This window comes from Falco punctatus, assembly GCF_963210335.1.
Source record: "Falco punctatus genome assembly, chromosome: 5".
In the NCBI taxonomy this organism is placed as follows: Eukaryota; Metazoa; Chordata; class Aves; order Falconiformes; family Falconidae; genus Falco; species Falco punctatus.
Genome location: NC_137584.1, coordinates 28,516,426 through 28,533,994, shown reverse-complemented (window position 1 = coordinate 28,533,994; position 17,569 = coordinate 28,516,426). Strand labels below are relative to the sequence as shown.

Here is a 17,569-nt window from a genome sequence, read left to right as displayed (position 1 = left end):
TCTCTTTGTCTGAAAAAGAATTTGTTAATATAGGCTTCACTTCTGCTTAGCCTAGATACTAGAACAAAACGAGAGCAGAGCGATAATAGGTAGCTGTTTGGTTATTTACACCTCTAATTTCATCTTAGGTGTGCTGTCTACACAGTTTCTATGTTCAACTAAAAATCCACAAGACGTAGCACTTGAGCAAAAAAATGTACTTGTTTGTATTTCTCCTTTATATGTCGAAAGGAACAATATTGCCTAAGCAATGCAGAGTAACAGAAGAGACTTAGCCAAAGTGATTTTAAAAGTAGTTTTATTTTTCCAGACATTTGACTGGTTAACAAGAGTAAAATTTATTAATCATGCTCTAATTATAAATCACTGCATCCAGGACATTGAAAATAAGAGTTGATTTTAGGTTATACAATATGTACAGTTGCTCTGCAACTAAAAATAAAAACAACTGAATTGAATATTATACATCTCATAGCATTCTAAGCTGCATTTTAAGTGTCACTTGCTCCTTTTTAAACAGTTAACACAGCAACCTAATAGTCTGTCTATTAACAGGGTTTTTTTGAATCATTATTTTAATCAGATTTGAAAAGTTGTATGAAATATGCCAAAATTTTGGACTTAAAATTCTTAATTTTATATTATAAATAGATATCTACAGGCTCTAGAATTTCTTTTTCCCTCTGCCAGAGGAGCAAACTTTGAGAAACATGGAAAAATCGAGGGGTAAATTTTGTTTAGCTGCTCTTTATTGGTCCTCAAGATTGTAGCTGTATGCACTGTTAGTGCCGTTATGTTGTGTTCTACAAGTTTCCTGGTTTCTAAGTGACCAGTGAAGAAGGCTGTGATACTTTAAAGTGTATTCCTCTTCTAGCAGAACTCAAGGAAAATTTGCATCGTTTAACTTTACGAGTTGTTACATACACTATAAGATTCTGTGTTAAAAATACTGTACATTAGGAGATCTGTGCAAAATAATATGCCCATTTACTCTCTAGACTCTATCAGGGATAGAAACATACAAAATAGTGTTGCAAACTGAACATATCAGTAAGTGAATAAAACTGTAGTGCTAAACTATTACTCTATTGTTTTACCGGGAACTTTGAAAATACAGACTAATTTGCTTCAACTTGCAACAAAAATATCTTGAAACATTCCAGTTTGTTCCCCATTTATTACTGCAGCAACAGCATCTAGGAAATGAAAGTTATGCATGGACTTGGCTGTACCCACACTTTCGAGAGGCTGTCAACCAACTGTACCATGTAGGAAAGGCAATACAAGGTAAGATCAGTGTTGCTCTTCCAGCACTAACGCAACGGGATTTTTTCTCCACATAAGCATATATGGTGCTGGCCCATTTTCCATTCCGTTCAGTATGAAATAGCCAATTTAAACACCATTTGTCAGAAATTCAAAGTTCTCTTGATAAATCTAGAGATACAATATTCACAAAATGTGATCAAAGCCAATGTGACCTAGACATCAGTTTTTCTTATTCTATGCCATCAGTTGTTTTCCTGTAGCATAAGCAAAACCTGGTACAATTTCACAATATACAAACATCAAAATGACATCATTTTGGTGTTGGTGTTTTGTATTCCATCAACCAACTATGAACTATCCATGGCCTAGCCTTTTTTTTTTTTTTTTTTTCCACAAATTAGTAAAACAAATTTAACAGTGTAGCTACCATATATGTGGGTATATTATATAAATACAGAGTGAGTGAGCAAACTATCATTGTTTGCAAGGTAGTGGCACACAAACTTTATAAAACGGAACATAACGTAGCGTACTTGTGAGGTGTCAGATACCCTATTGACCAAGGATAATTATCTTAAGTGTTCCACCAAATATGTTCTCTCTGTGAACACATTGCTGGATGATTTAAGAAAATTCAAGGATTTAAAAACAAAGTCTAATCACTATAATGAGACAAGTGTAAGAAATGCTCTGCAATCCATCATCATAGTTAAGTACATTTCAGGAAGTGCAGTTTTCATATCCTTGAGTTAATGTAGTAACTCGTTAATATTGCCATAGTTTAGTTAGCCAGCAGTAGTCACATTAAATGACCGAAATGGATGTAACGTACATAAAGAACATTCAAAAAACAGGTTCTACACACGTGCAGCATAGAAAAATGAAACAGTCTCAAGCTCACAAAATTAGAACTAGGAAGTCCAACGACTAACACAGATTTCAGATAACTTTACGCAAATATCTACATCCGTTCTGAAAGAAAGAAGTTTCTCTTGTGGTAAACTGAAATACTTTTTCGCTTTTACCTGGCCAAAGACACCCGATTAAAAGTTTCTTCTACAATTGTTGACATCCTGGATGACAGCCAGTGTGGCAAGATGCTGAAGTCCTTTTAGAACTATGCAGCAGCTCGCATGTTTTGGTTCCAACACTTCAAATGGCACTGAGTGTTGGATAAACTCACTGCCCTGTTAGATGCACACGATTTCTTTGACTGGGGAAGCAACACTGAACTGTGGTACTGTCATGTTACAGAAGGGAGAGTAAAATTACAGTGAATTGATTGAAAAGAACAGTCATAATGTTGTGATGTTCACACACTTAGATGGATTTTGATTGTTAAAGCTTTTCAGTTCACCTTGAAAAATACAGGAAGAGTTGTTTTCTTTAAAATGTAAACTGCTCACAAGAAGTTTTCACATAGAAAAAGTTTTAGAAGTCCCAAAATCAGAATGATGGCAATAAAAAAGTAAGCTACAGTACCTAGGACTTGGGCAGTGCTCTGGCAAGGCATCTGCAGATAGGTAGATGAAATGAAATAGAGCAAAACATATTTCTGTGACCGCTGGAAATGAGAAATGTCTCCACTTATCAGTAGCAATTTAGTCAACAATAAAGTGCACAAATGATACAGGGAAAGCTCCTTTCCGACTGGGATCTCCATCAATATGACCAATCTGAAAGAGTCCAGATATTTTTCAAGTTAATTTCAAAACGCCATTTCAGTCACACCAAAATGAATACTAGTCACCTTCCTGCCTATAACATGCAAGCCTCTCCCTACATATTTTCTGCAGTAGTGGTGTTTTTCTTTTGTGAAGAGGAAAATTCAGTCCTACTGGGTGCACTCATTTTTCAGCTATAGACGTGTCTTTTTTTTCCTAAATTTAAATGTTTTATCCAGTTCTTTGAAAGTAACACCTCTTAATGTAGTATACTGCTGCACCATTTCAGCGCATTCTGTAATGCCTCACAGCCCATGTTCTGCCTCTGTTAAGTTGCTTCTTTTTCCCCCACTTACCAATCACCGAAAGGTAAAAGGATAGATGAAGCTTCAACAGTTTTGGGTTTTGCATGCATCTATTTGTGTTTCTGCAGCATTATTGTCAACTTAGATGCAATTTGAAGTTCTATTCTTTGTTAGCTAACAGAGTAATGCAAGTATTTTCATGTGTAACAATTTCCCAAGACTTTGTAGCTGATGAGAACCTGGGATGTAAATAGTTGAGATGGTTTCCCAGCTCAAATAGACCATTTCTCCCTCTCAGTCAGCTGATGAGTTAGGACAATACACAGCTGTCTTCTGAGGCCCACCACCCAGCATCTGAAACAGTAGCAGATTCTTAATTCACTGACACCTCACCCCAAGAATTTCCTGAATCACACAGACCATGTCCCCTGTGTATTGTGAACCTCACTGATCAGGTTTGGTTTTTTCTGAATGAGAAAAGCTGAAAATTTGTCTGGTTTGATTTTTTTTGAGCAAAAGAAATGTCTGGAATCAGGTTCCCATGAGATGAAACTTTTCTTGTTATTTGGAAAAACAGCAGGGGACCTTCTGAAGTCAGTGTCAACCTCTAGATTTCATTTCTTTCCAAGTGTGTTGATAGAAAATGCAAAACACTCACCCACCACTCCTGATCTTCTTCACCATCAACCACGATAATATCTCCCTCCGAAAACGTAAGCTCATCTGGGTTATCTGCTACACAGTTGTAAATTGCTTTTACTCTCTTGGGTTTAGTTTTTGACTGAAATATAAAAATATGTAAATGTAAAAAGCAATATAGCAGAGAAGAGACAGAAGAGACTTAGAGTTGGTCTATAGGAAGCTTCAGAACTGCTTCAAACTGCTACTTTTCATAGGTTAGAGTTCAGCTGTATCTTTTATGCTGGGTGCTCATGCTTCAGGCTGAATTTGGCAGCACCCAAAGCCTTTTGGAACCAATGGCACCTCCAACAGGGGCCAGGTTCCCCTTAGCAATCTTCCACTGTGACTCATCCAAACCTGTCCTCAGAGCTGTGTATCACAGCAGTGAGAATGATTTCATGCAGGAGGTAGGGTGATCAAGTTCAAGTGCTACACAGCAAGTGTAACAGCACCAGCATTATCAGAAAGAGGCTTGAGCCACCTGCCAGTATGCCCCTTCTTAATTTGCTAAACCCATTTCAGCAGTGTACAAACCCTCCGAAACATCCTCTGCCTCTCTGTAGTGCTTTGAGGACTGCAAGCTACAGGAGTCTGGTTTGGCAACTCATCTAATACGAAAGTTTAATAAGAAGTTGCAATACTCCAATATTGCAGTGGGACTCCAATCCTAGTTGGGTTCTGTTTGAAGTGATGCTGAAATTGTTTTGCTCTGGTATCACAGCATCCACTGTCCTAATCTCACACCCCTCTCGGTGCAACCCAAGCCTTCTGCTACTTTTGTTTTCAGCCTCCTCATTCTCTATTGCAGACTGACAATAATGCTACCTACCTAGTCTTTCCATGCAAGGAGTGAAGAGGCACAGGACCTGGAGGCAGGGCATAAGTTCCTACCATGAGTCCACCCTTTTCCCCTCGTTGCCCCAGCCACAGCCAGCAAAAATCTCTCCTTTCTACCCTAAGATGTGAGAGCAGAGCTGTAAGTGCCATTTAGATCCAGAAACAACTGTTAATGCAATGGGTGTATGGGACAGAGGCTCCAGATGGGATAAGGAAAAGAAGGTCTCATCACCATCCTGGAGACTCCCAGGCACCAGTCCCAGCCTCTAGTCAGGTCAGCCATGGAGCAGGAAGCTTGTAAGGAGAGAAGAGACTCCACTCACAAGTCTGCTTCTTTCTACCAGCAAAATGCTCTGCTGAGGACAGTACTACCCAAACAGCTTCTTAACGTGCCATTTTGTTAGAGCTGAGCACCATGCAGAAAAAGGAGGATGTGTATGGGGAAGGAGAAGAGGTAGCATGATGTTATGCTCCTCTGTAACTATCCATTTGCATTTCAATATAAAAAACTGGCCCTGCCCAGACCAGGCATAACTTTAGGCTCCAGCTGTTGGGCACACCCTTGTGAGCTGGCAGCCTTGCATGGCATCAAGGCAATTTTGCCAGATGCTCCATCTCAGTCAAGTTACAGTTTGAACCACAACCACCTTTTAGGTCAAAAAGGAAAACCTTCACACCAGTACAACAGTGATATAGCCACTAACTTCAAAGTACAGTAATTACAGGTATTTCTTGTTCTTTTGGAAGGCAAGGAAATGAAAATAGATCCCATTCCCAGAAGACTAAAAACTTCCAGGAAAGTTTCCCATGTATCTACAATATGGTTCCAAAAATCTAAAATATACATAGAAGAAAAAAAGATGCATCAGGAATTTCCATGTGAAAATTAGACTATTAGGCAAATGCACTGTATAGGAGATAAGCTGCTGGCTACATGTGCACGTACAACTAGACCTCTTTTTTCTTTACTCTTCAGAAGTAAAGCACTTCTGCAATCATTTCCTAAACCTGGGCTGGCTTCTGGATCCTCTGGCAGGGTAAGGACTCAGCAAAAAAGCTGGAGTATAAGGCTAAATGGAGCGATTTAGCCAAAGTACTTTAGCTAGATTGATCTAGCTAAAAGCTCTTTAGCTGAGGGGCCCTTGACTAAATCTCAGCTAAGATGCTTTAGCTAGATTGATTTAGCTAAAGCACCTTAACTAGCACATACTCCCTAAGCCAGGTTTCCCTTAATTCTTTGTCCTATGACAGAAGAAAATCATCCAGCTGATTTTCTCAGTCTCACAAAATTCACCCTACTGAAGCCCTAGAGACACCTGAAGAGTCAGATCTGTTCTTCATATTACGTGCAATTAATATTAGACAGTGGAGATACTGACTGTTCCCTAGAAACTAGCCAGGATAGCTCATTTCGTCATAACTAAAGCAATTTGTCCTATAAAACTAAAAAGGAGTGAACAAGATAGAGAAACTAATACAACTTTCATTTATACAGAAACCCAGGTAAACAGCCATTTCAGAAACGGATGTGTTCAGAGTATGTGGCCAATGCTCACACCTGAATCCCAGAAAACACAACAGAAATTGTGATAAGAGTTCAACAGCTTCACAAAATAAATATGGCAATTCCCTCTGTGCACGTAAGCAAAAAGGATAAATATTCCATTCTACACTACTCAGACCGTTTTGTTTTCTTGTAGCCTAAAACATGGAAGTTGTTTTGATGCAAGAAAGACAGTAACTTGATTGAACAAGAGTGGGGGAGGCAAGAAAATAGAAGATTTTATACTCCCAACTAATGCAAGATGAACTCCGGATGCCTCCGTGGCTTTTCAGCATTATCATATGAGAAACAGCTAATAGTAGTTCTAAATGCTCAAGATAAACAAGCAAGGCTATGCACACAAATACACTGAAGTCTGTCCTGGAGAGCTATTATTTCAGTAGATGTATATTTCAGTAGAAGGGAAAATGGATGAAGGAAGAGAGGCAGAGAACCGAAGAAGGCAGGTCTTCTCGTTACAGCTCATTAATATGACAGTCGCAGAGCCACGAACAGCACATCTCCTACCTCTCAGTTTATTATTCACCCACTGAACCACACTCCTGCACAGAATGTAAAGCATGAAACAGCCCAGACGTAGTCACATACAGTGTCTCAGAAAGTATGGACTCTCACAAAGTATGGTGATTTACTTACTGCAGAGAAATACTGTTACGATCAAGCGTGTATGAATGTTTTATGTCTAGAGCAAGGACCAAAGATCTAGCTGAACTACACATAATGTACAGCTCACCTGACATATGGAAATGCATCCCTTCACCTACGCCAGTATAAGAATACAGGTATTGACACTAATGTGTGTTACCATTCATGGTCCTAGATTATAAATAAAAGAAGGCCACACAGTTGTATCAAGAGACCATCTAAATCCAGCATCTCTCTTCTAACAGTCACTGTAAGGCTGGGGGAGGGTGCAGAAGAAGAACATACAATACTTGCAGCCTTCCCCTTCAGCCACCTTCCAGCTGGGGATGTCTCAAGTCAGATGCGGTTTCTGTGTACTCACTAAGAGATTTCTCTCCTGTCACCCAATGAATGAAAGACAAAGAGATGCAAAGAGAATGAACCATACAAAGAACCAGTTTATTTTGTTCTGAGCTTGACTCCTACTAGTCTTGTCTGAAACCATTTGATCTATTGATGCGAACAACTCTGCTAACTTCTATTACAAAAGTAAGCACAAAAGCTCCCTTATTACTTACTTCACTGAAGGTTAAGAATGAAGTTACATATGATCTACAAGTGACTCACTCACCAAGCTCACCTACAAGTAACTAACTTATGAAGCTTACATACCTTCACCAAGTTATACCATACATTCTGTACATTGTGTTGGCCACATTTGGACAACAAGTAAAGAGCCATCTTTTCTTTGCTTTCTCTTTGGGTTTTGTTGGTGGCTTTTTTTTAAATTTAAAATCGCATACTATCATATAGCAAATGCAAGAAAAGCAGAGTTTTCATAAATATTTAGCATAGTCATGCACATATTTAACACAGGATACGGGTTTTTTATTTTTTATGACTCTCACACTTTCTCCATAACAGGATACACTATTATATCAACACCGTGTCTGACAGAAACCTAGATTGTCTACTTACTATTTGTGATTTCCTTGGCATTGGTGCTGGTGGCTGGATCTGTGCCAAAGTATTTGTTGTAGAACCAGTTTGTGTTACTGGAATTTCACATACAGAAGATGACTCTCCTGCTCCTAAGGTAAGTAAAACAAGTAAATTTCAGGCATGCTTTAAAATAACAGTAAAAGTGATTCTACAAATTGAAACCAAATTAATTATTCTTTAAAAGATACAAATAATTTTATATCCCACAAGTATTTCATTTTTTAATGGTTCCTTCAAAATAAATGAACAGAATTTTTCTATCCTTTTCCTTACCAAAACAGGCCTGTTTTCCCAAAGACAACTGCCTAAGACATTTAATACTGCAGACATGCTAAAAGAGAAAAAAGCCTATGACACGGATGAGAGCAGAACCAAATATTCCATTTCTCCATTTGCTCACTACAGACTGTGTGCTTTCAGCACCCTTCTATCCTAGTAAAGACCATCATTATCAAGATGCTGTATCCTTCACAGGAGACTCCTGACACAGATGGCAAATAGTCATTAGCAAATTCCCCTTCGGTATGTCAAGCAAAACAAGAAAGAATCACAGTAAAACCCAATGAAACTAATAGATACAGTGGAAGTGGAAACTGGGTAGGAGAAATTCCACTACAAACACCACAGAATCCACAGAACTTTACTTTGGACATTTTATTAATATGACATTAATGTAACGTCCCAAAGTAGTAGTTACTTTGAACAATGAAAAGTGCAGAATGAATAATGAACTCTGAATTCTGTTCATTATAATGAAAAGACAGATACTGATCTGCAATTTAATTACAAGTGACATTATATGAGCTCTGGATTTTCAAACTAGAAACACATCCTTCTACCTGTATCTGCTACCTTGTTTATGACACATGCAAATAAGAGAGTAAACTAAGGTTTTCATAATGCATCCTTTGTTTGAGTGGGATTTAGGTGAGGTTAGGAAAGATAAAGCCCAACTGGAATTGAATCTGGCAAGGGATGTCAAAGACAACAGAAATGCTTCTGTAAATACACAGGTAACTAAAGAAAATTTAGGGAAAATGTGGGTCCATTGCTCAATGAGATGAGGATCTGGTTACACAGGGCACGGAAAAGGCTGAGAAACTGACTGCCACTTTTGCCTCAGCCTTTACTAGCAAGAATGGTCTTCAGGAATCCCAGGTCCCAGAGACCAGGGGGAGATCTGGAGCAAGGATGTGCGAAGTCCTGCACCTGGGGATGAACGAGCCCACGCGTCACTATATCTTGGTGGCCACCCAGATGGAAAGCAGGGCCAGAGGCAATAGGCACAAACTGAAACACAGGAGGAGCTATCTGAACATCAGGAGACACTTTGTTACTGTAAGGGTGACCCAGCACTGGCACAGGTTGTCCACGGAGGCTGTGGAGTCTCTATCCTGGAGATATTCAGAAGCTATCTGGACACGGCCTTGGGCAATCTCCAGAAGTCCCTTCTCAACTTCAGCCATTCTGTGATTCTGTTTCTTATTACACGGCCCCATTATTTACATTAATTGGCCCATAACTGTTCATGCTGAACAGCCTGAGGCGTCAGGGCCTACACAATCAAGAGAAACAAGAATCAGAATCATTTAGGGTGAAAAGACCTCTGACATCATCAAGTCCAACCACTAACCCAGGACTGCCAAGTCCATATCACATGTTTTTTGAACACCTCCAGGGATGGTGATTCCACCACCCCCCTGGGCAGCCTCATCCAATGCTTGACCACCCATTTGGTGAAGAAATTTTTCCTCATATCCGATCTAAACCTCCCCTGCCACAACTTGAGGCCATTCCCTCTTGTCCTGTCCCTTGTTACCTGGGAGAAGTGACCGACCCCCACCTGCCCACAGCCTCCTCTCAGGCAGCTGTAGAGAGCGATAAGGTCCCCCCTGAGCCTCCTCCTCTCCAGGCTAAACACCCCAGCCCCTCAGCCGCTCCTCATCAGACTTGTGCTCCAGACCCTTCCCCAGCCCCGCTGCCCGTCTCTGGACACGCTCCAGCCCCTCCAAGTCCCCCTGGCAGTGAGGGGCCCGAAGCTGAACACAGGATTCGAGGTGCGGCCTCACCGGTGCCCAGTACAGGGGGACGGTCACTGCCCTGGTCCTGCTGGCCACACTGTGTCTGACACAAGCCAGGGTGCTGCTGGCCCTCCTGGCCACCCGGGCACACCGCTGGCTCACGTTCAGCCGGCCATCAACCAGCATCAACACTCCACCCCAGATTGTTGTCACCTGTAAACTTACTGAGGGTGCACTCAGTCCCTTCATCCAGACTGTCGATAAAACACTAAACAGGACTGGCCCCAACACTGAGCCCTGGGGAACAGCACTTGTGACCGGCCACCAGCTGGATGTAACTCCATCCACCACCGCTCCTTGGGCCCAGCCACCCAGCCAGCTTGTAACCCAGTGCAGAGCACACCCGTCCAAGCCGTGAGCAGCCAGTTTCTGCAGGAGACGGTGCCAAAGTCCAGAGAGACAACATCCACAGTCTTTCCCTCATCCAATAAATGGGTCATCTTGTTGTAGAAGGAGATTGGGATCGTCAAGCAGGTCTGGGCTTTCATAAACGCACGCTGGCTGGGCCTGATCCCCCGGTTATCCTGCACGTGCCACGTGATGGCACTGGGGATGATCTGCTCCATAACCTTCCCTGGCACCAAGGTCAGGCTGACAGGCCTGTAAGCTCCCCAGATCCACCTTCCTGCCCTTCTTGTAGAAGGGCATCACACAGCCAACCTCCAGTCTTCCGGGACCTCTCCAGCTTGCCAGGACTGTTGATGGATGATGGACAGTGGCTTGGCCACCAGCTCCGTCAGTTCCCTCGGGTGGATCCCATCCAGCCCCACAGACCTGTGTGTGTCCAAGCGGAGCAGCGGGTCACTGACCGTTGCCTCCTGGACTGTGGGGACTGCATTCTGCTCCTCGTCCCTGTCTTCCAGCTCAGGGGGCTGAGTACCCAGAAGGAAGCTCGTCTTGCGATTGAAGACTGAGGCAAAGAAAGCATTGAGTACCTCAGCCTTTTCCTCATCCTTTATGGCAATGTTCCCCACTGTATCAAATAAAGGACGCAGATTATCCCTTGGCCCTCTTTTTGTTTCTAACGTATCCGTAAAAACATTTTTTGTATCTTTTACAGCAGTGGTCAGCCTGAGTTCTGGCTGGGCTTTTGCCTCTCTAAACCTTGCCCTGGATAACCTCGTGACATCCCTGTAGTCCTCTAGAGCTGTCTGCCCCTTCTTCCAAAGCTAGTAAACTCTCCCTTTTTCCCTGAGTTCCTGCCAAAGCTCTCTGTTCAACCAGGCTGGTCTTCTCCCCTGCCAGCTCATCTTTCAACACAAGGGAACAGCCTGCTCCTGCGCTTTTAAGATGTCCTTCTTGAAGAATGTCCAGCCTTCCTGGACCCCTTGGCCCTTCAGGACTGTCTCCCAGGGGACTCTGTCAACCCGGCTCCTAAAGAGGCCAAAGTCAGTGCACTGAAAGTCCAAGGCAGTGGTTCTGCTGACCCCCTTCCTTACTTCTCCAATAACATCTCAGGATCACTATGCCCAAGACATCCTCCAACCACCACATCACCCACCAGTCCTTCCCTGTTTGTAAACAGCAGGTCCAGCTCAGGATCTCCCCTGGCTGCCTCACTGTCCAGCTGTGTCAGCAAGTCACCTTCCACAGACTCCAGGAACCTCCTGAACTGAATGATTGTACTGACTGTATTTAAATGTGTAAGGCAAATAAAACCCCCACACACACTCTCCCTTAGACTGTTATAATGATAGCTTGATTACAATAAAATAAATGTCTAAACCACAATTACCAGTTTGCTGTAGGGAACCAAGTCCTCTGGACTGCCCTTTGTTAGTTAATCCAGATGGCTTCTCAGTCCTGTGCACAAAGTTAGAAATTCATCCATTTGAGAAACAAACAAGAACTTGAAACACAACAATACAGAGTAGTTTCCAAATAATAAAATTCTTGTCATGTCTTCAGTATATTCTGGTGACAACTGTTTTGCTTTTAAAAATACTACTTTGCTTCCGTATTTTTGATTATGCCAATTATAAGATGCACTTAATTTAAAAAGGCAGAAGAACAATATAGGCTTTATTACTGCAATTTGTGTAGAGCTGATTTTCTTTTCCTAAATTCTGAAGTTTCTTTCACTGCTATTTTAAAATTCTTTGTTAAAATCACATATCCATACCAGTCTGTACATTACAGCAAGCTTCAGGAAGTTGCTTCTCCCTTTTACTTTGTATGGTGTATGCAATCAAAGGACTAGAAAGGGAGCTCAAAGGTAATTTACCTCCATCGTTCACAAAGGATCAATCAAATATATTTATCTCACATACAAGCACACACATCTTCCTTTATTTTATAACTACCTAAGTTTGTATAGGCTGTACTCCGCCAAATTTTCAGCATCAGAGACTCCAAAATCTTCCCAGGTAGTTTACTGCTTTATTTCCTTATGCTTACTTTTGGAAAGCTTTCTGTAGTGTCTACCTGATTTTTTCTTGACACAGCTTAAATGAAAGTCCTCTTTTTTAGAGCCATTATGAGATGTAAAAAGGAATGGCATAATCCAACACTATGTATTTTGTATCTATTGTATCTATTTTGTATCTATGCTACAATTTCTTTTTTAAAAAATGTAAGAGAATCTTCTTTGTTCCAAACTTTTCTCACAGGTCCTATTTTCTAGACTACTCATTACCTTATTCATCTTCCCTGGTTTCTGCCCCACTACAGCAGTCCAGCTGAGGCATTACTGATGTTCAGTCAACTGGAAGGATGAATTCATACACTTTGCAGGCTATAATCAAACAATACTATCTCTCTTTGACTCTTCCACAATAGCATGAGTTTTCTGACTTCCTTTTATTTATGACTCACTATGTCCTTGCAGATCTTTCTTTTAAGGACTTTTGCTTAACCACACTCCGCTGCTCCCCATGCTTGTTTTTGTAGTTGATTGTTCCTAAGTGTTGCTTACTGAATGAAATCCCTCCCTTGACTACTATTCCAGTTTCTCAACTGCTTTGGATATAATCCTCTTTTCCAGTACACTTGTACCTCCTAACTTTGTTTCCTGAAAATTTAAAAACACAGTTTTTTCTGTTCCAGGTCTCTGTACTCCTGCCATGAATGAAAATATTGAATGGAACTGAACCTAGTCAAAGTATATGAACTATAAATGGCACAATCAGACATAAGATCCCATTATCTCTTTTTTGTTATTAGATGAGAATTAGAAATGGATTACTCTTTGTGGCTTCTCAGTTCTATCATGGCTAAGCATTCTTTAGATATTCTGCAAGTCATACAATCTTAAATCACTAGGCTGTCTTGTAATCTGCTCCCTTAGTGCCTGCCTTCTGTTCATTCCCATACTCTAGAATACATCATGGGCAAAAGTATGCATGCTGTATAGATGACTTCCACGTTATATACCATAAAATTAAAAAGTTACTAATAATCATGAACTATATTAAATATTAAAATGACATCAGTTACCCAGGAATAGGCTTTCTTTGAGAGATTCTACTAGGAGGTTGTGGGGGCAGCGGTGGTGGGGTTGGCTTTGTTTGTGGAAGAGCTGGTTGCTGTTTAGATTGCTGGTTCAAAGCTTCTATAATGCTGGCTGTTTTTGCCACTGGAGGCGGCGGTGCCGGAGAAAGCACATCTATAGAAGAAAGTTAGACAGTGAAGTGGAATTAAATTCCTATTTACCATTTTATTTCTTGGGTTCCCAGCACAGGATATTTTCCTGTTACAGGATTTACCCCAATCCAAGAAAAATGCTTTACTACATGTAATCTATAACATAAACAGAAAGCAACCTTTCCATTGAAAGGAGGACCTCTTTGGAAAGAGGTTTACCTCTTGTTCCACCTAGTCAAGGTCAGAGAGCTCACAAGTACTTCAATTCATTCAAGCACTAAAGTACAAACAAAGAAAATTCTTACCAAAGTCCATAAATTTCTTGAAAATACAAGATCAGAAGATATTTAATGAAATGCTACTATTGTTTGCCCATCAAGACCTTCAGTTCATGTTTTATAGAAAAATAACTGAGGGAATAATATCTGAGAAGTTTTATTTAGAGGAATACCAAATCCTGTTACAATTAACATCTAAATAACTTCACATTACATTTAGCAATTAATTAAAATTTCTATTGAATTCTTGAAACCACAACAGCAGCTGGTAACGCATTAAAGCATCTTCTTGCATTCCTATGGTCTGCACCAATCAAGCACAACCCCAGGCCTACATGTAACACTCACCTTTACAATTAGGGAGAAATGCGGCATTGCAACAACACATATATAAAAAGTGAAGAGCTCTTTCGCTCTAGTAATAGGTAGTACTTCCTGTTGACCCTGCACTACACCATACAGTCCTCACTAGGGCATCAGAGAAGACAGTTCATACGAAGTTACTGGATGGGAACGACAGGCCAAAGCTACAGTCACCAAAAGAGGAAGTATGAGTTGTGGAAATGGAAAAATAAGCCAACTATGATTAGATACAGCAGAAGGGAAAACAGGGGAAAGTGGAAACATACTTGTAGATGTTACACGCAATGGCGGCACAGGGGGATGAATAGCTGGTGGATCTGATGAAGACCTCTGCCTGCTTATACTTTCCACTCCTAAAGAATTTGTCTTCCACATTGCATTAGATGAAGAAATTGTCTGAATACCACTGCCAAGAACTGAAGGCTGAACTAAAAAGAGAGGAAAATACTGTATTATTATTATTGCTTACCCTAAGCACAAAGTGTTAATATTCACACTCGTGCTTTTAAAAATGGTGTAGCTATACCACTATTTCAGCAATAGGAACCATTGCCATCCTGCTGGAATGCCAGAGCAGAAACCAGAGTCTGGTATGAAAAAAAAATGACATACGAGTTTCTGGGTGAAGTCTTACTAACACTTTACCCAAGTAAAATTCATCCACAGACATTACTTTAAAATACGGCAACACTTGAAAAAACAGAAATTTCTCAAGAAGACAGAAGGCAAGTCTTGCTACCTTCTTTAATCCCTGACTGACAGCTGTAATCTTCTTGGGTACTGCAAGAAAAGAACTTTATTCTTGCATGAGCATTAGCAGACATTGCTGACTTAAAGCAAAACATCAGTTTTGTCTTGGAATTGACATAAAATTGCAATTCTGAATTTCATCCAAACAAGAAGGTATAATAGCTAGTCATGAAACAGTTACAAAGTACAACTTTTGGGGGGCCTCCTAAATAACTCCATTCTTAAGCTGAAGAGCTGCCTCCCCAGTTCATAAAAACACACTACACGTTTTCTTCGTAAAGCCAGTAATTTGCACATATCATGCCACTCCTCCCTACTCAGCACATGAGCATCATATCAAGAAAAGATGAAACAGAGTAAGGTATGAATAAATATTAGCTTGCAGGAAAAGCATAAAAGGCTCAGAAGACTTGGAGAACAGCCTAAAGCTAAGAAGATAAAGGAGTAATAATACACCGTAAGCATAACATCAACAACATCAGCAATCAACAAGAAGCTAAGATCAATGATACTATTACAGCTTTTAACTAAGAATATAAAATGATAGGCTAATACATTGCTAAAGTAAAGAATATGAGCTAATAATCTAAGCCAGGCAGCATGCTTTCTTGGCACGAGTTGCACTATACCACTGCCAAGTTGTCTGGGGTTGGGAATGAAATTAAAATGATGCTCTTTGAAAAGTGTCATTTAATCAAGGGTAAACAGTGGGTAAAATAGTATGGTTGGCCATGACTAAAATAATATCAAAGGGTAGAATAGTCTTTTTAACTACTCAATTGTATTACTAATTCAGAGATAGAATCTAACAGTTAGACTACGCAAACTCCTTGGGTAAATTTTCCTGTTTGGTGGGGGAAACACTCCTTTCCATCAAGGAAAAGAAGTGTCTAGATATTAAGCTTAGACTTTATGCAAAAATGTTAGATGAAAGGAACCCCACCTTGGTTAACTTTTGTATGTTGCTAAACTTCCCCCAGTCTCATGCCACCCTTTTTAAGTAACCCAATACCACGCTGTTCTATTGTCCTTAGTTTTTCTGTCTCCAAGATAACATATCAATCTGACTTTTATGCTGCAGCCACTTCTGTGAGACCAGTAACTTGACTTTTCATATTACACAGACATTCAATTTGCCATCTCAGACACAATCACTGGTATATGGAGTCTTGCATTCTGACCTCTGTACAGTCCTCCCAAAGGCAGAAGCCACTCACATATGCCTAGAACATTCCATGCTAATATCTCCTCTTAGGGAGTCTGAATTACAGCACCATAGAAAACCATGTGTTTGGACGGCCATTTTTCTTGAATTGAACTTTACATAAATTTAGCATCCATGAAAGCTGCTGGATTAATAGAGATATTAAAACAATGAATTACACCGCACATGTACTGTACAAAGAAGACCTATACAGATTTCTCTATGCTTCTTCACTATGATCCAAACAGATTACTTATGAATATAAGAATGATGTGCACAGTATCAGCTTTAATGGTAGAGTTTTGCAAGCACACAACCCTTCTGAACCAGGATGAGACATGTACATTCCACATTGTTTTGCTGATCAGGGTATAACCAGAAATTGGCAGTTAGATTTTGAGTCAGCTACCAGTTCTTTAAAATCATTCAGTTCTCCACATCATGACACTTACAATTTTATTTCAACAACCTTGAAGCATGTATTTAAGAGAAGACTTTGCAAGGTTAAACCCTCTCATGTTCTGCATATGCTCTCCATTGTCACAGGCCTTAAACAATTTTCCACAGCAGTCAAATGCTATTGAAATTGTACGTTTAAACTGAACTCTGACAATGACATCTTCAGGAAGCAGAAGTATGAAAAGATGGAATATAACAAAAAATAACTTGCTGAACTAACCTGACTGCAGCCTTCCTTTAAATAAATAATTTAACTCTATTGAGATTACCTAGGCAGTGTTTTCCCGAACACTATTGTGTGCTTTCTTGCAGGTATACTGAAAACCAAACTCAGAACAGGTTGTGCACATTCACTTCAAGTACATAAAATGAAGTTATCAATAAAATGTTCCAATACTTACCTGTGCAAAATAACTGCAAAAGAAAACCTAAAAATGCAATAATATAAAAAAAGTTATGATCTCATTCTTCTAACATACAATGATATTGTCTGGTGTTAGTACCTTTGCCAATATTCCTTGGAGGTAGAGGAGGTGCACTACTTGTAACAGGTACTGCAGGCTGAATGGGAGGTGGACTGCCACTGAGTATTGCTCCGTATGTTTCGTTCTGTAATATACTTGGCATAAATCCTCTTTGCTTATCCTTAGCAATGTTTGCTGCATCTCTTGCCAAGGATGCTACATTAGGCTGAAGTTGGTTTGACCCAAGTTGATAGAAGCTGACAGGCCTGTCCTCTCTCCGATTGGGACTGGGTTGCTTAAACACAACAACAGAAGTAACTCACTGATACCACATTAGTTGTACTCATTTTGTATATTAGTAGATAGAAAGTTAATAGTGTCTAGAAAGAAAAAATGCCTTCTAAGATGCATTTTTGTTGCTTTTAATACGTAATCTAAAAGC

General features: G+C 40.3%; 1 protein-coding gene across 2 annotated transcripts in view; it reads right to left on the bottom strand.

The window, feature by feature from the left end:
* Positions 1–281: 281 nt before the first annotated feature.
* The window catches only part of ASAP2 (ArfGAP with SH3 domain, ankyrin repeat and PH domain 2), a 101,937-nt gene continuing 84,649 nt past the window's right edge, over positions 282–17,569 (bottom strand). The window contains exons 22-28 of one of the 2 annotated variants that reach the window (XM_080387848.1): positions 17,167–17,422; positions 14,517–14,678; positions 13,463–13,631; positions 11,763–11,830; positions 7,923–8,035; positions 3,897–4,019; positions 282–2,945 (exon numbers count right to left, since the gene is read on the bottom strand). In XM_080387848.1, the coding sequence (XP_080243974.1) occupies positions 2,871–2,945; positions 3,897–4,019; positions 7,923–8,035; positions 11,763–11,830; positions 13,463–13,631; positions 14,517–14,678; positions 17,167–17,422 (966 nt within the window). In that variant the 3' untranslated portion in view covers positions 282–2,870. The remainder of the gene's footprint in view (positions 2,946–3,896; positions 4,020–7,922; positions 8,036–11,762; positions 11,831–13,462; positions 13,632–14,516; positions 14,679–17,166; positions 17,423–17,569) is intronic. The other variant, XM_080387849.1, reaches the window with a different exon arrangement.